The 21,733-nt window shown below is 37.2% G+C and overlaps 1 protein-coding gene across 2 annotated transcripts in view; it reads right to left on the bottom strand.

Moving 5' to 3' along the window:
• Positions 1-787: 787 nt before the first annotated feature.
• Positions 788-21,733, bottom strand: part of LOC101743328 (zinc finger protein 774) — a 67,259-nt gene continuing 46,313 nt past the window's right edge. The window contains exons 2-3 of one of the 2 annotated variants that reach the window (XM_021351494.3): positions 10,439-11,392; positions 788-10,123 (exon numbers count right to left, since the gene is read on the bottom strand). In XM_021351494.3, coding sequence (XP_021207169.1) covers positions 9,225-10,123; positions 10,439-11,392 — 1,853 coding nt within the window. In that variant the 3' untranslated portion in view covers positions 788-9,224. The remainder of the gene's footprint in view (positions 10,124-10,438; positions 11,393-21,733) is intronic. The other variant, XM_012695089.4, reaches the window with a different exon arrangement.

The raw sequence follows: 21,733 nt of genomic DNA, 5'->3' as shown, positions 1-21,733 counted from the left end.
AGCCTTTGATGATAGGTGGCTATGAGATTGTCTTTCGCATGTTTATTTCCAAAAAGGGCGGCTTTTCATGAACGTGAACTAAATGACAGCTGTCATTAAGATTTTAATAAACACAGCATCAGTTAATCGCCCAATTGTTCCAATTGCCCAATCGCCATAATATATTATTCAGTATAATGATTAGGATCGTGATTGTGGTCTGCGGAACAACAAAAATTAGTTAAACCTATTTTTTTAATAGATACATCTTTTCTGAAAGTATAACTCGCACTCGATTTACGATAATCATATATATTATATATATATTTTTTTGTGCCTAGAAGTGTTCACGAGCCCACCTGGTGTTAAGTGGTTACCGGAGCCCATAGACATCTACAACGTAAATGCTTTACCCATCTTGAGATATTAGAACTTATATCTCATATTAGAACTTATATCTCAAGAGGTCTTAGTAACAGCGGTTGCTGGATGTTATTTCTTCACCGTGGAAGTCAATCGTGAACATTTGTCAAGTACGTATTTCATTAGAAAAATTGGTACCCGCTTGCGGGATTCGAACACGGTTGTATCGCTGGATACGAATGAAAAATTGGTACCCGCTTGCGGGATTCGAACACGGTTGTATCGCTGGATACGAATGCACCGGACATCTTATCATTTAGGCCACGGCGACTTCGAAATTTTAGTATTTTAGTTGAAATTTTAAATGCAACGTTATGGTTTTTGAGTAATTATTTTAAAATGCCTTAGGCTTTACGTTAAAAGTGGTCAAGGAAATAAAAATCGCTTTTATTGCTTCAGTTGGACTAAAAAGTGTTTATTTGATAAAATACAACGAGCTTACTTTTTACAACATTTTACTTCTATTAAATGACATAATAATAATAATTAAAAAAACAAACAAAACCCTTAATATAATAATAATAATATACATAAATACGATGGTAAAATGAAAACTTCAAACATATCATACGTAACTAAAGTAAATGCAAAAGGCAAGATCATTATAATAAAAGTTAAAAGTATGTAATACAATCTAAAGCATTTAAAAAAAATCGTGAAAATAAAAAAAACATCTAAATTTTTATAGGTTACACCGAGAATTATAATGCATTTTTTATTACAGATCACACGTACACTTTTTGACTTAACCAAAGTTGAATTTTGTATTTAATACTGATAATATTTTCGATTTGGAAGAACTAGAAAAAATATTTACAATAATGATTTTTTTTCTTGATTACATAAATGCCAACATTATAAATTTATCGTCGCCTGGATCTGTGACCGTATCGCAACCAACTGCTTTTTGTTTTGGTAAATCGTGGTAAAATAAGGAGAAAAACTTGGAAAGGAAAAGAAAACGTAAAATCCGTTTGCCTATTGTTGTGTGTAAAAAGTTCGATCTTGTATTCTGGGATTGTCTAAAATGAATTTCATATATTTGAATCACGACTTCTCTGCACTTCATGTATGAATGTAAGAAAATATACTTCTATTGTAACATCCGGTTTGAAGTTGTAAAGAATTCATACATTTTAGGCCACTTCACGGAAACAGTGTTACGTAGAAAATCAAAAATATATATAAATAATATTTAACCTTTAATTCCACTGATCAATGGCCCTACCACATGGAAGACTGGTAAAAACACTGGCAACTCATAAAATTAACTTTTAAAATCCTATGTACCTACTGTGTACAGAAACTCATTAGGTATTAAATTCTTTACAACTTCATTATTTATAATTCTATAGAAACCTAACAACATTGTAAAAATTACCAGTCTATTGTTTGTATATTACAATAAATATGTATCTACAATCAATGATATAACAGCACCCATTTAATGAAATCAATTGCTTTGAAGCGACGTCGCCTGCGAAGCTGTCATCAGAAAAACGAAACATCTGTATAATAAAGATAATCATGTATGTATAACTGTTGTATATTGTATATAATCTCTCTACTGTATTTCATTGTATAAGTAAAACTGTATTGTATTAAACTGTAGCAAAAATAAGCTTAACAGACGACGCGGTTTCATTTATGTATTTTATTTAAAAAAAAAAGTATGCACACAATAAAATCTGTTTAAAACTCAATCCAGACTACAAGATCATTTTAAATCTAAATATGTTCATCTTTATAAAAATTCAACACTTATTTTACTGTGGAACTGTTTCAACAAGTCTTTCTATTGTCATATAAAGAAAAAAATATTTTTATAATCTGTTGTAACTTTGACAGCGGTTGGCGAGTGTGGCAGTGTTTACAACAGGTTGTTGCAGATATATGTACTTAGATTATAAAAGGAAAATTAAATAGGCCATTCACGTGTTGGCTACCAATTATCCGTTAAAATAAAAATGGTTAAAATCATTAGATGCAATAAAATAATTGTAGTGTATTGCACTGTTACTACAGTAACTGCAGTATAAACACCTTTTAACGTTAACATAGATATAAAACAAACAAAAAATACACATTAACTGAAATAAATGACTTCTTGCAAAACCAAAATAAAACTGTGATTTTAAATTTTTGGTCACAGTAATAATAAGCTTTGGGTTTTGCAAGCCGTTCATGATTACAGCGTAATTAATGGAAGACACAAAAGCTAATTAGTAGCCAACTCAATATAAAATAAAAATGTTTATTCCTAAGGTCATATCATGCGTGGTACTATTCCTGCAATGAGATATTCCTGTGATAATTTGACATAAAAAACAAAAATATTTATTTTTCAGTTGCGTTGCACAAAATTGTTTATTTAAAGGACGTCGAGAAAAATAGCAAATATCTGTGAAATTTACACATTTCTCGGACGCATAACACCGGTCACTCTCATGCGCACGAATACGCAAACCCGCAAGTGTAGGACGACATTTGCGAATGATTATGCAAAGTTTTCGCTGCATTCGTGGTTTTCTAAGCTGTGTCGGTTTTTTAACATACATCAAAGCGCGCGAACCTCGAACCTTCGCGTAGTCTCCCACACATTCGCTTGCCCAGTTGCGCCGACGATTGCGAAGGTAACGGACGTATCGCCATTTTCATAGTTCGTGACGTCTACTGTGTAGCGTATGTATCTTCATCAAAAGAAATCCCATAAAAACAGCATGGCTGTTAATGATGTCTGGGAAAGAATTCAAAACTCTTTTTCTTTTCAATGTTCTATTGACGAATTAAAAAGGAGGAGAAATTCGTGAGACATTCGTAAACAAGTGTAGGAGGAAGCGCAAACGGGTTCGCAAATTGAGTATGCGAACCCATTTGCACAGCCGCTAGGTTTGCGAATGAATGTTTGACAGCCCTTCACATGCGCGCAAACATTCGTACAATGTACGAATGTTTGCGCGCATGTCAGTGGCCGGCATAACGAAAAAAAAAAAATTGTAGGTACATATTTGAATTATCGTTAACCTTGTAAATTAACTATTTATAATATTAATGTGTAGTAAAATGTGACCGATTTAAAACTTTAGCGCTGAAACAATTACAAGAATATCGGTATTACATTTTTTGTGGTGCAACGCAACTGCATTAGCTTAGTACAGATAATTAATTATAAACAGTTATCCCGGTAGTATGTTTTGTAAATCCTCATACCTACCTGTGAAGGTTTTAAATCAAAATAACGTATGCTGTTTGGATCGAACTAATTCCGAAATGCTCAAACATTTTTGGTATGTTTAAAAATCGCCGATTTAGTGTCTGCCATCTCTCTGTTTGCGGATCGTATCAGTTAGGGAGGTTACTTAAAACCGAACTCCCTAAAGGTTATTCATTGCGCCATCGTAATGAATACCCTTTAGTGAGTTCCAGCTGGTACCATTACCAGCCTGTGCAAATAAGCCTAGGGTATAGTGTCATAGTAAACTCCACCATCTCAGAGGACAAGCTGCAGTAAAATTAGAGTCCCAGCGAAACATGGATTATCGTAATCACCTTCTACCTTTCTTGCAGAATTGACATACATAATTTCAATAGTCAATAATATATTTCTTTCAGCAAACTAAGTAGCGATTTATGACATGTTTAGTTCGTTTCACTAAATGAGATCACGAATAAATGCGTTATTAAATAAAGGAATTTGCATTCGATAATGCATCGGCAAGAGAACTCTCATCTCTGTTGATTTTTAATTATTTTTTCTCTTCAATTGCAGCTAACCGACCGTTATTTTACAAGCTTCGCTTATTATATTGCAAGTTCCATTGTATTTAATACAAAATACATCTTGAAGAAAAGTATGTTGTTAAATTTCTTAAGTATTGCAATCTTAATCTCTCCTTTCGTTCTTAAATATGTAAACAAAGAAAACTTAAGCTTATCAACGTCGTGGTTAATATATTTTACTATGAATAGCTTTTTTTGTGTGAATGAGTAGTTTCCATTTGAAGAAACTAAGTTCATTGTTTGACAATTCATTTAAATGACAAGAATCGGCAATCTTATTGATTCTTAATATGATAAATAAAATGATACAGAAATCAATTTTGCATTGTTTCGATCTATATAAACAAAATTTGTAGTATAGACCTAGAGCAGGGGTGGGCAAATATTTTGATAGTCGGGCCACATTGCAGATGAAAATTTGACCTCGGGCCATACAGTTTTTTTTCTAATTTTGATATTGTGCGACTGTTATACATACTGTAATTGTTCTATTATCATAATTATATTTTCGAATAGGAGGCGCTGAAAAGAGCGGTTGTCTGGGAGAAAATTTTGGCTCCCACCGGCCCTGATAATGTGTATCCGTATTGCTTAATATCTTATCTAAAAAAAATTATGCACCAATTTATGTTAGACAAAAACTAATATTTGTGTTTTTAATAATAATATATACAATGCTTCAAGGGCCAGACAAAATTCTACCGCGGGCCGCCATTTGCCCAGGCCTGACCTAGAGTATGCGGATTAAAGTAGCTCCCGACAAATTGGACGGCACGTTGTCATAAGCAACATTTATTCCGCATTTCCCAACTATAACGCCCAATTCACTTAATTTATTGTAGATTATTACATTTTTAATAACGACCGCTTTAACCATAGACAACGTAAAAATACATATAGACAAGAAAAGCAAAACCGTGCTCTTTCTAAAAATGTAAAAAATTACAATTTTTTTTTACGTAAAATACAATTAAACGCATAATTAAGTAGGTTCTAAATACATATATGTATAATTGAGCAAAACTTAACAAAACAGTGAGCAATATAAAACAGAACAGCCAGAGATTACTACCGAAAACTTGAATTATGTCTTATTCTGTTCTTATATTATAAAAAAAATATTGCCTACAATCATAATTTACATTATCAAAAATTTTCTATGAAATTTTGAGAGAAAACGACAAATTTCAATTTTAAATATATTTAAAATAAGATTCAGGGTTAGACTGCTTTTATTTGCAACACTGCCTCGGATTTTCTCAATGATATGTATTTACAATAACCAGCTGAAAATTGAACTATCCAAGGAGTTCCGTACTATGTAAACGTGCCCCTCTTAAAACGCTTTAGATCTCGCAAGATCGACGAAAACATTACCAAGTCGATATTACAGTACCTAGTCATACGCGTTAATAATAATAATAAAAAGCAGCACGTCGCCATTAATATACTAAATTTAAGCCTATTTCACATATACCATTTAGTAATGTATGTAATAATTGTATAAAATATCATCTTTAATCTCTGTATACTAAATCACCTTTGTTTTATATTTAAAATTAAATCCATTTGTATTGGTATAAAACTCTGATAAAAATCTGAGGTCATCTCGTGGCTATGGCACTGTATACTGTATAATATGTATTCAAACTTTGTACTAAGGCACGTCGCGTCCAATCCGACCGGTGTATATAGAAAAACTTTCATGTTTGTATAAAAATACTTACAATCTATTTATTATTTAAGGCTGCTCGATTTGTATATAAAATATAAAGGAAAAGGAATATATTGTGTGCGGTCGGAAGTCGGATTGGACGTGCGCTACCAATGGAGGATCACAAGTACTGAATATGTGGACCACATCAGTCACGGAATATAACTGCTTCTAATTCAATTTAACGATGTAATTTCATCTCTTTTTTTGTAAACCTCCCGAAAGTTTGATAGGAAACTGAAACGGTAACAAAAATTCTAATTGTGGCTTCACAGTTGTGAATCCGTCGTCGAGCGACAAATCACAACTGCCAAACGTCAAATTTTCATAACTGTCTAATGATTAAATTCTTTGAGAAACAATATTTTGTTACTAAATAAAAATAAAAACAACCAACACAAAGTTTTCACTTGCGTTACGGCCTGGCCACGGGGATCGGCGGTGCGAACAGCGAAGCGGTGGGCGAGGCGACCATTCGCGCAACACCGTTTGCAGGCCACGGGTACTCACGTTCGCCGCCGCGACTAGTAAGGAAGTCCGACAGCGAAATGTCTATATCGAAATTATCTCGATATTGCTTACAAATTAATAGTTTTTTGGTTCAGGACCTATTATTTGGAAAAGATTGTGAAGTACATGATTTGAATAAGAATCGGAGTATACCTATAGATGGAGAATTCCACAAGAAGTACGAGAAATACTTTGGGTGGCTAGACTTCCAAATAGCTGGTCTAGCTAGTATTTCAGCTATTTTATTTTTTTATTGCTTAGATGGGTGGACGAGCTCACAGCCCACCTTGTGTTAAGTGGTTACTGGAGCCCATAGACATCCACAACGTAAATGCGCCAACCACCTTGAGATATAAGTTCTAAGGTCTCAAGTATAGTTATAATGGCTGCCTCACCCTTCAAACCGAAACGCATTACTACTTCACGGCAGAAATAGGCAGGGTGGTAGTACCCACCCGTGTAGACTCACAAGAGGTCCTACCACCAGTAATTACGCAAATTATTATTTTGAAGATTTCATTTTTATCACACGATGTTATTCCTTCACCGTGGAAATCAATCGTGAACATTTGTTGAGTACGTATTTCATTACAAAAATTGGTACCCGCCTGATATTCGAACACCGGTGCATCGCTCAACACGATTGCACCGGACGTCCGTTAGGCCACGACGACTTTAAAAATATAAAATAAAAAATAAATAAAAAATATAAAAATTTCGGCGTTAATTTTTCGCGGCGAAAACAACTAAACTCATTTAATCACTGCACTATTCGCCGCGACTACCGCTCGACTCCGTGGCTCGCGCCGTCCGTATTCATGCATTTGTTTTGCTCGCCCGCCGCATCGCGCGATTCGCTCGGTACATTTCGCCGGTCGCTTCGCCGGTCGCCGGTGCGCGTGGCTTGTTAGGTACATTTCTATGCGCTTGTTTTAGTCGCTAGACGCTTCGCCGTTCGCACCGCGCGAATATTCGCATCGGCGAATGTCCCGTGGCCAGGCTGTTAAGTGATGATTAATAAAATGGTATGAATGTGACTCCCACAAATTCAGCAAACTATTACGATTATCATTAACATTTCATATTATGCGTTAGGAAAACGAAACCATCACATTAATATAGTAAAAAAAAGCTATAGGTATCTTAAAATGTACGTCTTGTCTTCGGAGTTCGGTTACATACGAATGGAGATGTTAAAACGTCAAAAGTGAGTCGGGTCGTCGTCCTCTCGCTCCCCTGTTTATAGTCTAGGAGACTGCGGAGGTGTTTCACGGAAGCGATATTTTCAACAAAACAGATATATCTCATATATCACTTTGTCAGCTATATCATATATCCTGAATATCGTATACAAATCATCTGAATTATTATGAATCTACATTACGTGCGGACGCGATGTGTCGTAGGACGCTTTGTGCACCGGGCGACGAACCGACCACAATTAAATACAAACTCACATTTATATCTTTATAATTCCTATTACTAATTTATTTCGCGATGAATGATCGAATTGCTTGGTAATTCGAGACGTGGTTACACTAAGTTACAATTAGAAATAACATTTACTCTGGCATTCCTTCGTTCCCCTGATGAAACTACGACAAAGCACTTTGCGACATCACACACGTTCCCTAATTGGTAAAAATTCTTCTAATCTCACTCGTATTTCATTATCTTCAAATCAGTCAAATAAGAGAAAATTGTCAGCGTAGAGCCGCGGACTTTAAAAAAAAAAACAATTTAAATTTTGAGTCCGTCGTCCAATTATACCAAAAATCCAATTATACCATTCATTCAAAAACAAAGAAATATCGGACATATTTCGTCTTGATTAATACGAAATTTTAACGCTAAGTGAGCGAATTGACACCTAACCTACCTATCACAGTCCTTTCTCAGTCTGACCCATTCCGATAAATGCATCCCAATTGTCAATATCTCTTGGAAAAAACTGGTAACAACCTAACAATAAACGAAACTGGTAGAAAAATTTAAAACGCTAATCTATTTGGCACCTACGTATAAGACGTTTCAGTTTAATCTCATCTAGATAAATAAAAACTAAGGCGACACAAACTTGTGAGATGTTTAAGTACTAAAAAAATATTGTCGATGGCAAAAGGTAACCTAAGTTTTTGGTTTGTATCCATTGTGCCGTTCTCACGTTATTCGAAAAAAGTTTTAAAAGATTAAAGCTACGCTTTTAAAATCGTTATTTTTTGACGTCTTTGAGCATAATTATGTAATTTAATTTACTTTACCTCGTTTCTAATTGCCAGCTCTTAAAATTCATTATCCTTAAACAAAATTAACTTAATACAATAAAACTACGAATTGTATACAATATACAAAGGCGGCGCGGTCGCGCCCGAGACATTCATCGCGAAATATTGTTACGTGGTAAAAGATCAATTCTTAGTTGTAACATTTCAACAAAGTTTTTAAATCCTAAATTCTGGTTCGATCCGAATATCTTATATTGAAAATTTCGATCGAGAATCATCAAGAAAACTAATTCTTACTTGGTAACTTAACGATTACGGAGCGAAAACGCTAACTATACTCAGTTCAGACGGTAACGAGATTTCGACCGTCCGACGACAGTTCCTCGACGGAGCATTCAGAACGGTCGACAATATAGATCGAAGCTCATGTTACGGCGATCCGGATTATGTAGGTACTTATGTTACATGGTCACGAAAACGATCGCGACCGGAGCTCGTGCTGGCGACTCGCGTACTGGGAGGCCCGCTCAGTTGTACAGGCGCTCGCCGTACAGCTCAGGCGGCGCCGTGTGCCAGCGCGGGCCGGCCGCCGGTCACTGCGCCGGCAGACACGCGCCGCCCACCGCCGGCTTGAACTCTCCGCTCGTCGGGAATTGCTGGAACGGTGGCGCGTAGCACTGCGGGAAGTACAGCTCTGGTTTGACCACGGCGGCGGCTGGCGGCAGCGGGCGGGGCGTCTTCGATGTGTCTGCCCGACGCGCCTTTGTTGCGTGCGGGTTCATGTGGTTGTCGATGTGCTTCTTCACCTCCGGTTCGGTGGCAAACCGCCGCCGACAGTTCGGCATTGGGCAGCAGAACGGCCGATCGCCTTGATGAGTTCGCGTGTGTTGATCTAGAATTGCTTTTTGCCTGAAATCCTTTCCGCATTGCGTGCACTTATAGGGTTTCTCTCCGGTGTGAATGCGCAGGTGCTGGTTGAGAATGGTACGTTGTCGGAAGAAACGTGGACAATAAATACAGCCATATGGCTTCTCGTTTGTGTGGATTCGCAGATGCTGAGTCAGATGAGATTGCTGCCTGAATCGTTTGCCGCATTCAGGGCACGGATATGGTCGGGATTCAATGTGAATGCAGCCGTGTTGAAGAAGAGTCGACTTCTGTTTGAACTCTTTCTGACAGATAGGACAACGTACGTAGAGAGGCATCGCGCGGCCGCCGAGGACATCTGGAAGCTTTCCTCCTTTTAAATATTGCAACGATAAACCCGACCCAAACACAGTATGATTAAGGCCTTTCGTATCTTTGAAGTAGGCGGGATATTGAGCGGTGTCACCCGGTGAGAAACATGAGCCTCGCTGTTCTCCATTCTGCCCGTCGGCATCTCCAAAAGTCGACTGGATCTCTTCCTTGTTCTCGTCGGGAGGAAACGGTACATCCTGAGGCCACAGAGTCGGCGTGGTGCCGTTCTTGAATATCAGATGCGGTGATACATCTGCAAAAGTCGAACAATGCGATCAGTTAAAAATCCAAAAAGGGACATATAAATTGACGACGAGTGGGTTAATCAAACTGGGTACGGTTACAGGATCGTCCGGCGATCGGATCCGCGTCTCGCGCGATTCTCCGCCAGACGGCTGGCGGGTGCAGGGGGACCGAAAATTTGATGCAGAGGAAGGCCAATAGTTGCGAGACCGAATCGAACGTGCGGGGGGCGGCGGGGAGCGCGGGCGGCGCCGGCAGAGGCGGACCGCTGCGGGCGGCGCACGCGGGGAGCGGGGCAGGGCATATATGTGTGAATAGCGCTCGCCTTGGTGTGTTCGGACGTGCTGGTTCAGGATGGCCTTCTGGCGGAAATGTTTGCCGCACTCGCCGCACGAATATGGCTTCTCACCGGAATGGATGCGCAGGTGCTGGTTGAGGATGGCGCGCTGCCGGAACGAGCGCGGGCAGTAGACGCATGCGTACGGCTTCTCGTTGGCGTGGATGCGCAGGTGCTGCGTCAGATGAGACTGCTGCCGGAACCGCTTGCCGCACTCTGGACACCCGTATGGTCTCGAGTCCGTATGGATCCGCTCGTGCTGAAGCAGAGTCGACTTCTGTTTAAAGTCTTTTCCACATGTCAAGCACTTGAACAGCCGTAGTTCTGAGTTAGGGTTGTGTTTCCTTGGCTTTGGAGGTTCAGGTTGAACTATGTCAGGCAAATGGCGGAGGTCTGGCGCTCCGTATTGATCGAGCGGACCCTCCAAAGATAAGACGCCACCGTTTTGTTTTAAATAGTGCAGCGGAAAGCCGCCGGTACTCAGCATATGACTGGCCGGTCTGGTCTCTTTGAAGTACGGTGTATACTGTTGCTGTAGATCGGGCTGCGGGATGAAGCACGGTGATCGATCAAGGTGGTCTTGCGGCGGAGGCTGCGGTTGGGGCTGCGACTGTAGTTGTTGATCAACTTGCATGTGTTCAGGTGACGTCTGCTGTTGCTGCTGCTGCTGCTGTTGTTGTTGAGCCTGCTGCTGGGCTTGTTGCTGAGCTAGTTGTTGTGCTGCATCTTCTGCTGCCGCGGTCGGGTCCGGCGGTGGAGGAGCCGGTGGATAGGGCGAGGGCGCAGGAGAGGCTAACTGCGGTTCGGGCTGAGGGGACGGTCCACCAGGGCTCTGGTGTTGCATGGGCTGGTAGCCGCCGTCCAGAACTCCACCGCCCCACTGTGTGCCCGGTGGAGCTCGTTCAACGCCATCCTTGTATAACACGTACGGTGCTGCCGTATCTGAAAAAGAAACAAAACAATATGAGCTATAGTTGTTTAAAAGAACAAAAACTATAGAAAAATAAATACTTTAGAAATATTTAATGACAAAAACTATAATGTAGAGAAATTTTACGTACATTAGTTCGTTTTCGTTAGCAAAAATGAGGAGTTCGCGTGTAGCGTGTGCGATTCGTAATAGTGGCGGCGAGAAATGAATAAAAATTTAATAAAATGTCACGTTTTGAACTAGACTAAACTAGATGTTTTTAGTTATAACAAGCGCCATTTGAACCGACATATTTGAATTTAATCTGATATTTATTGTGTACTAGCGACCCGCCGTAGCTTCGCTTCGGGAACTGTGATTTATTCTTGATCTTATTGAAATTTATTTCTTCATCTTTCATAATATCGCGCACTCGACTGTTTATCATCATAATTAATCAAATAGGTATTTGTCCAAATGATTTAGTGTAAAATATAAAGTTTAACTACTTTAAATACCAGATTCGATAACAGTATTGATTGATATAAGGATAAATTTTTTACTACCAAATGAGCGTTACAAACAAATTATCAATTTTTATTGTATTTATGGTTTACTATTTTGGTGATAATGGCTTAAACATAAAATATAGATATATGCTGTCGCGGAATTTTTTGTAGGACTATTTATGATAAACATTTTCATTATATATTATATACATACGTGTGACTCCAACGGTTTTTGCAGCGCACGTCAGAATAGCTCGGAAATGGCAGATTTTTTCCTACTTACACGTACACTTATCGTTACATTTTGAGTAACTCACACAATATCTTTATAAACTATAGCCTATGTGATACTCTGATGTGTAAGCTATATTATTGTAAAGTTTCATCATAATCCAATAGTTTTTGCGTGAACGAGTAACAAACATGCATCCATACATTCTTACAAACGTTCACTTTTATAATGCATATATATATATATATATATATATATATATATATATATATATATATATATATATATATATATATATATATATATATATATATATATATGTTTATATATATTAGCAGGATTTTTGTACCAATTCGTAATTTTTAATATGCGTCAGTTACTTCTCTCTATTTAATAAATAGGTAAAGAACACAGTCAAACACGATTTTCTCATCCATCAACAGAATATCTTGTTTTTAACAAACTAAAATGAGATTCGACTCTTTTAATTTATTTATTTATTATTTTGGTGATTTTTTCGATATTTGCGAACTGATTTTAGTTTCTTTTTTGCTTTAAAGCGTACGCTGGGTTCTTTGTTAACTTTAATTGTTGTATTTCACATTCGAACTAAAAGACAAGAAACAATTTTTTTTCATATTTTTGCAGTCGCTAGTAACGGGCTTTAGTGTTAACAATAAAAGCTTTGGAAATAATCACTTTAAACAACAGAAACAAGAAAGAATATATAATTCATAATATGAATTATATTATTGAGTTTTCAGTGATTTTAGCTGAATTTCAATAACAAATAGAACAAAATATTTCGTATCGGGTCAAATAACAGCAAGGAAATTAAGGTATGGCTGTAAGGAGCGTTAAGTCCTAAGATTCAAGGAAAAGTCGTTTTCATAAAACCTGGGATTCCTCTTATTGTAAAAATGAAACCCCACATCAAAGCGAAGTATACGTCTTGTTCTTTTTATCTGCGTGTAAAGATACGTAAACGTCAAGGATATATCCGATAAGACCACGAATCCGATATTATTTCTTCGAGCACGTCATTCCTAAGCACGTATTAAATATATCAAAGAGAACACCAATAGAAGTTATTCTAATTAGAGCAGCCAAAAAAGTTTCGAATAATCAATTCGCGGCCGCGCGGTCATTAGAACCTCATTATCGATCGAGAACTTAAACAAAGAACTTTTTTCTACGTCATTCGTCATCGGAACGGACGCATTCTGGCTTCGGAATGAAAAAAAAAACAGGTCATCCATCTTGTCGGGACGGGCATCGTTGTTAAATAGTGAGATCGACTGAACGCCGATAAAATCCTGCTACTAAACTGTTTGGATTAGTGTTGGGATACGGACTACAGCGATATTAAATAGCATGCTATTCGTTGCGTTATTTATAAACTGTAAATAAAGCAGTGAGCTGTGTGTACGTTATGTACTCGAATGTGGTTCAATCAAAAGCAATCATGTCATTGTGTCAGCTTAAATTGTAGGGTGGCTGTTGTTTGAAGTGACTTCGACCTCGTATATCTTCAAACGAGCCTTTTTGTCTCCCTACTTATTCAGTAATCTCGAGGGGTTATATTATATTCATAGAACTAGTGGTGACCTCACGGCGCCCTAACCTGACGACGTTTCTAACACTAGCCCTAACAAGAACAGTGCTTCGCAGAATCTACCACTGGATCGGAAACGCGACCCACTGAGAAGATCCGGCGAGAAACTCAGTGGGCTGTGTCTGTGGATTAATTTACTCGTCGAACCCGACGACGAGAACGGTGACGGGAAACGAGCCTGCCTTGGATTGGATTGGATATCTAGCACGCCATTACCCGTCTTTCGTTCAGTTGATACTGCGTTCGTAAACATGCAATATGTAGCTAAAAATATTTGGTCTATAGTCCGGAGTGAGCTGTCGCCTATTCATTGGCTATAATGAACACCACTAGTTATCGCTACCACAATCTAATTACCGATATCTCGGTACCAGCCAGATCTGATCTAACTAGTGAAGTCCAAATTTAAAATACTTTATGACATTTTCCCTTTGATACGCTTAGAACAAGTCACGGTGTGATTATATGTTAAGATATTCTCGAGTTTAACTGTTCTCATAAAAAGTATGATGGGTTGCCTTTAATCAAATGATTCGAGGCTTCCTATATCCTTTTGTTCTGTACTGTGATAATTAATTGAGAAAACCGATAGAGATGTAACTGTTTATTGCAAAATAGTGATATAATGTGCTTTAATAGGAAGAGTATAATCCATTTTATTATACGACCTTATAGAATGAGTAGATAAAGAGTATATGCGACACATAATATTTGATACAGAATACACTTATATATATTATAAATTATAATTTGCGTAATCACTGGTGGTAGAACCTCTTGTGAGTCCGCACGGGTAGGTACCACCGCCCTGCCTATTTGTGCTGTGAAGCAGTAATGCGTTTCGGTTTGAAGTGTGGGGTAGTCGTTATAACTATACTGAGTTCTAGAATTTATATCTCAAAGTGGGTGGCGCATTTACGTTGTAGATGTCTATGGGCTCCAGTAACCACTTAACACCATGTGGGCTGTGAGCTCGTCCACCCATCTAAGCAATAAAAAAAAAACACTACTGCAAATATTAAACATTTTAGAGTAATGTATGACAATACACTTTCATTTGTTTAAATTTATACCTATGTATATAACGTGCGTTGTAACTCTTATATGTATATGAATAAATCATTTCAGTACGTTTAACGTACAAAACTGAAGAAAAGCGATGTAAATCATCTTAATATTCGGTGAGCGCCAAATATTTTCAGGAAATTTCAGCAAAACCGTAATGATTTTTGCTGACGCTACCGAGAATAATGCTTCGTCCATAATTTAATTTTTCGTGTGAAACTCTTAATGCGCACGGCCCCTCGTCCAGAATACTTTCATCTTTAAACGAAGATTTATTGTAGTGCAACATCTGTTTACGATCTGATCTTTATAAAATGATTCGACTGTGGAGACGGAAATCAGAGACACCTTCGTAAATTTGACAGTTCAATTTTTTTTGTTTTAAACCGACAGGCAAAGGGTTGATACGATCGCCATGTTGAATGACAGTAAAAAATACGTTCCGTATATTTTTGTTGATAGAAACATTTATGTAGTTCTATCCTTTTTTGTATTTTTTTTCTTGGCCTTGTAGGCAGACGAGCACACGGCCCACCTGATGGTGAGTGGTTACCGTCGCCCATGGACTTCAGCAATGCCAGGCGCAGAGCTAAGCCGCTGCCTACCGCTGTATAGGTATAATATATCTTATTCATTTATTGTTCATTAAAATATAGAATTGAGTGGATAACATCGTTCTTCCTATTAACCGCCACGAGGAATCTAGCCTTGAATTTAAAAAAAGATAGGTTATTGTCATTATAATCTAGTAAGGATTTCGATTTCAAAACTCAAGATCAAAACGCGCATTCACGTTGTGAGATAACTACTAAGCATTAATAGTTTTAAAGCTTAGGTATACATGATGAAAAAGTGAAAAAGGACAATCTTCTACCTAAGGCCTCCGGAATGAGAGGAAGACTTAGTGCCGTTATAAAACTGTTAGATTCGAAGCCAAATTAATGGATAAGAAACGTTCGTAAGCCTCTAATTAGATCGGGAGACGTGGCCCTGCCGGATGATACCACATGTGCGATGTCAAAGCGTATTAACTTTTTTTGCCTTTAACCCCGCTAGATTGTGACGTTCGGATGACGTATGTAATGCCATGGGAATGCATTAAGTTCATTTTAATGTATTTCATAAGCCTGGGAACGATTTTTTAGGCGACGAAGGCTTGTAAGTGACGCAGTGTCGTCCGTAGACTTCAGGAGTATCGAGCACGAAGTGGCTGCGTCAAACCCATTGAGTTTCTCACCGGATCTTCTCAGTGGGTCGTGTTTCCGATCCGGTGGTAGATTCTGCGAAGCACTGGTCTTGATAGGACCAGTGTTAGCAACACTCCCGGTTTGAGCCCCTGAGCTCACCTAATCGCCTGGTCAAGCTGACATAGTCTCTCAAAGCTATCAGCTTATAGGTAGAAAAAAAAGGCTGCGTCATAACAATGACTGCTAGCTAACAGTAATTGCTTATGTAGACCGCTGAAGTGGTTCACGGATTTGCGGATTCAGAAGCGATCTGCTTACACTCTACATGTATATATATAGTTATATCACTATGCTATTTATTTGACTTAGTGACAGGACTCACGAAGAGGACTAAGCCTTTTGATTTAGTGTAGCGTTAATTCGAAATAGTGTTATAGGGATAGTGACGTAATTAAAGAACACATGAACGAAGTTTTTGTCTTAATAGACACTAAGTAAAGTTAGTGAACTTTATTCTTAAGATCATCAGTTAAAATAGTAGTTTATGTTAAATTAAAATTACTTATTAGCATTATTGAGCTAGATTGTAATCCTAGTATTGTGCCGCATCTAATATAGGTTTTTGTACAATACATAAAAAAAAAACTATGCTATAATAAAACTGATCACTCCTCATAATCGACAACTTAAAGATGTTCATTGCAAGATATAATTCTCGTCCAAGTCCCGCCACAGTGATAGCACCTACGGTTTCCGCGTTAATTCTAAAATAATATTTTTATAAGAACCAAAATACTAGTTATCATATTTTTATGCGAATAACAAAAAAAAAACGTCAGTTTAGACGTATAATTGAATTTATTTTAATGCAGATTAAACTAGAAATTATATTATTTGTACAAAAATACCGGGCCAACGGACTGATTAAGAACAGATATATGTGTAATTTTATTCACATTTTTCATCAAATACAATTTAATGTAGCATTCTTTGTTGCTCTAGCTGGCCAGCGAATCCACGGGTCTTGCTGACGCGGAAAGCACGTGATTTAGAATCCTATTTGTAGTGCCCTAGAGCCTAATATTCAAATCTCACTACTTCGCGGCTGAAATAATTCTAAAGTACCTTCGCGTACTGTTCGATAAAGCTACCTATCACCATATTGATCTTCGAAAACTTTAGAATATTCTACAAACGTAACGCGAATGCATTTAAAATACGCCAATAAAAACAAAACTGCACTGCCTTTTAATACGAAAATGGCGCGTTAAAATAAAAAAATAAAGATCTAAAAGTCAAATCGAAAACATTGAACAAACAATGTTGAGGTACAAAAAACGCAAGAAGCGAGCCCGTAACCCAGGGTCGAGTGTAGCCTTCTCTCTCGGAACTGGTTCGGCGAGCACGCCCCCTTCCTGCGCGAGAGATCCTTCGCTCACTGCCGATAGCTGCTTGTGTTTACTACTGAATCCAATACAAAAATAGTAGGTACTTACGATTCGTTTTTTGATTGAACATTTAACCTCCTCAGGGATAAATTTTTAAAATAAAAAAAATTATAAATATATTTTATTCTTTATTGCGATTTGTTCAAACAAAACAATAATAAATGACAATTAACAAGTATAGTGAATGTTCAGTAAAAAAAAATATATATATGTTCAAATATGTGGCCATTTAGCGTAGAGTTAAAAAGTTATATTTAAAAAAAAACAAGCGTACACACGTGCCAAAGTTCCCGAAGAGGTAAATTAAAACTGCCTTTACGGTTTAATTTCGCTTTTTATTTATTTTGTTTTTATTTCCGGAGTTTCGAACACTTTACTTTTTTCGTGCTCACGGACGACTGAGGCGTTTGTGATGAGTCGAATATTCTGCTAAATCTCATACACAACAACCACGTTGTACTACAATAGAAGATTCTAGATTAAACTGTACAAGTGGGTTTAATTACGTGTAGCACTCTGGAGAACTGGGTGCTTAGTGCCAGTTTTTTAACGTTCTCGATAGCGTAAAAGTTAACGCAAATTTGTATGGAGTCGGAAAGTTTGCCTACGTTTGCCGCTAACTTTTACGCTATCGAGAACGTTAGTAACTCGAACTAAGCACACCGACCATGAAATAGTCAAGTTATCGTGTATGCCGGAAATTTCCGAAATTTTCACTTCGTTAGTAACTATATGAGGCCTCGATTTTTTTGTGTTGTATTTGTGTATCACTGGGTTGTTCAGTTTCACATAGCAGAGAACAGAATTGTAGTTCGGGGTCGTTGACCTTGATATTAGACATTTTTAATGTGCTCTTCAATTATTAGGTGCGTTTGTATGGCGTAGCACCGATTGCTTCATCTATGTATAAATAGGCAAAGACAAAAAAGGTTAAGTGCCACAGCTCTGTACGTCAACCGATTTTCTGGTTTGTCTTTAGTATGTTTAAAAACGATTAATAAAATAAATAAAAAATAAAACAAATAATGTTAGTTCACTATTTATCGAACTTTTTTTTTACTGACTCGATAACAATGTATAATAATACTAATAAGTTATAAATATTGAGTTTTATAATAATTTAGCGGAGGTGGCTTTGATGCACCCCGTTCACGGATGGAAGGAGTCATCATTCGTTCGGCATCTAAGCAGCGGGTCGCTTACAAAAAAATTAAGATATTCATGCTCAGTGCACATAACCTTAACTCGTATCACATAAGATTCAAATTAGCATTTACCATTGACATGGGCAGCGTCAAAAGCAAAATTACGTAATGCGTTAACTAAATTTCATTTTAGACTTTATCGCTTAGCAATAAAGGTGATTGTGTATTTTAATTTGGTTAACGCAGACATTGAACATATTAGCTCTGCGGTCAGACTCACGAGATTTTTCATTGATTACCTATGATTATGGTTGTGTTATGGTTCGAATGATGCCCGGTATGTTTAGAGAATTATTTTAGGAGCTTCTCTCCCGGAATAAAGCCGTAAGTGTCGGAGTTATTGTGTTCATTGCGGTTTTTTGTTAAATATTCACTTAACTAGAAATATGGTAGGCTACTTTTCTTTCCGGAAAAGTGAGCGAAACCGCGACCGCACTTAGTAATAAAAATGAATTATTGAACTCCTTTCAATAAATGTTGTCACAAAACAAAACAATGTTAAGGGCCGCAAATGATTAGTGTTGCAAGTTTATTTTAGCCGATGATTCACTCGAACAGTGTTGCCACAATGAAAACAGGATGCGAGCCCGGGTTAGTCACGAGAGGTGTGATCGTTTCCGAGTGCTAAGGGGGCTTTATAAGCTCTAAATTAAAATCGGTCTTGTTTTTATTCGTGATGTCGACATTGTGAATTTGAAAATGTTTCTTAAGTTTATATATTGCTTCAATTATATATATCATGATTTTATTAACGATACTGCAATATATCTTAGCTCCATTTTACTATAATTTCTTCTATTCAATCTTAAATATATCCGCAAACAAGAAATAACACGCACCGTAATCCCACGTCAAGGAAGACCTATATTCAGCTTGACGATTGAGCGAGTGAAACACCATTTTAATATCTCATATAAATACAGAATCGGATAAAAAGTCCGAGTGTACAATCCACAAAACAAAAACACTTTGTTTAAAAAATAAAAAAATAAAAAAAAAAAAACAAAAAAAGGCGCGTAAATGTTTCACTCGTATCGTCAGCGTAGGGTGGTAAATTACAGATTTCATTCAATGAAGACGTTTTAACACAAAACTTCAAATACATATTAGAGACGTGTGCGAAAAAAATTGTACGCACTACATTGCTGCATTTTACTACTTTAGAGCTTTCATTTTACAGTAAAGTACTACAATTGCCGTTTGTTAGTATAGTACTTCACTTAATTACACTAAGTACACGATAAACGTAGATCCTAATTTAGGAATATTGATAAGAGCTTAGAAATCTATCAGCTTCTAATACGCTAATGATCTATGGTCGATTACTTGTCGATGCATCGTTGGTCAGTGTGTAGTGTGTAACGATGGTGCGTGACAGGTTTTTGGCGTCAACGCTCCGGCAGCCCGCAGCGGTTGGCATTGATACTTTATTATGTGTAACACAGGGATGGAATCTAGAACATTCTCTATTGCTATTGTAAACGCTAACTTTTTTTTTTCTACCTAAGATGATGGGCTTGAGAAGCCATTTCAGCGTAACCCTAACAAGTAGGTGAGCTTACGGGGCTCAAACTTGACGACATTCCTAACAGTAGCCCTAGTAAGAGCGGTGCTTCGCAGAATCTATCACCGGATCGGAAACGCGGCCCACTGAGAAGATGCGGCGAGAAATTCAGTGGGTTGTGTCTGTGAGTTAATTTACTCGTTGAGACCTTCGTCGTAAGCGACGGGTTTCTCGAAAAAGCCTAACGCTAACGATTACGTTGCATCACAAACTTTACGTTGAAGTTAATATTCGAGCAACCTCCCTCTTTCTTAGTTAAATAAGTAAATAGTTAATAATGAAAACATAATAATTAAATTTGATTCTATGAAAGTCCGCGAAAATTATCTTTATTATTTTTGCATACTTATGATCAATAACACATTTCTATTTATTTTTGCCGCGTAATAGTCATAGTTTCTTGGACAGGATTGCAGTTCTTACAACAACATTGAGACAACGACCTCAAGTATTAAACTAGTTAACGCCATTCATATTGATAAATAATAAATTTTTGGCGTTCGCTTAATAAAAGCTAGGCTGTGACAACATATGCTTATCTAAGCAAACAGAGGACAATTAATTGTTGTTTCTGAATTCGTCCCTGGTCGCGACACTCTCGCTTACAGCTTATTTCGGTGCGGGGCAATGCACTTACTGCACGCAGCCCTGAGATCTGCGACACTCATCTAGGGCTGCCTCTTAATTTTTTTTTGCTTTCGGAATAATCTAATTTTTCTTAATCAAAAAGTCGCAGGTTTACAACTGAACACATAACGCTATATTGTTGACTTAAATTCCTTAGTTAAATAGCTTAAGTCTCTGCAAAGATAGATTTATATGTATGTATAATATATATCGAAAGGTGAAAGGCTATTTTGTTTAAGTGACATTTCGTTTAATACGTGAAATTATCTATGTAAATAATAATTAAAGGTGCGTTTTATTTGGTATTAACATAAACACTTAGTTGTTTTTAACTGAACCCTAATTAAGTTTACTCCATTTAAACAGCTAAGGAAGTTTTTTTTTAATGATATTTTATCGAAATTTTAATCTTTAAATGAAAAAATGTTGCTCAGACCGAATAGCCTTTTTCCTCTCAATGTAATAATATACATATATATGTCGTCGCAACGGCACCATTTAGCTAACTAAAATAGTTAAAGTTAACTGTTTCCCTAATGTTACGCATGGAAAAAAATGTTTAAATGTGTAAAATGTGTAAAATTCATGACTACCCCCACTTTCTATTATAAATACGAGTGACTGTTGTCGCACAAAGCTTTCCGGCCCGAGCAGTCGGATCTCTGGCATTGTTGATGTCCAGGAGCATTTACTATCGGGAAATAGTTTCGTCTGCATTCTTCACAATGGCAATTAAAAATGATTCATAACACTCTATCATTTTAAAAAGCATACATAATACATTAAAATAAAATATATTTAGTATATACATACATACATTTAGTTTATTTGGAATTTTTTTCGTGATATTCACCGGCTTCAGTGGCAACCCTAGTATCTAAAGAAAAAAGTTCAGACGGTGACGAATCAAGGCTGCTAAAA

Source organism: Bombyx mori, chromosome 11 (genome assembly GCF_030269925.1).
Source record: "Bombyx mori chromosome 11, ASM3026992v2".
NCBI lineage: Eukaryota > Metazoa > Arthropoda > Insecta > Lepidoptera > Bombycidae > Bombyx > Bombyx mori.
Note: the sequence above shows the minus strand (reverse complement) of the source record. Positions and strands in the feature narration are given on the sequence as shown.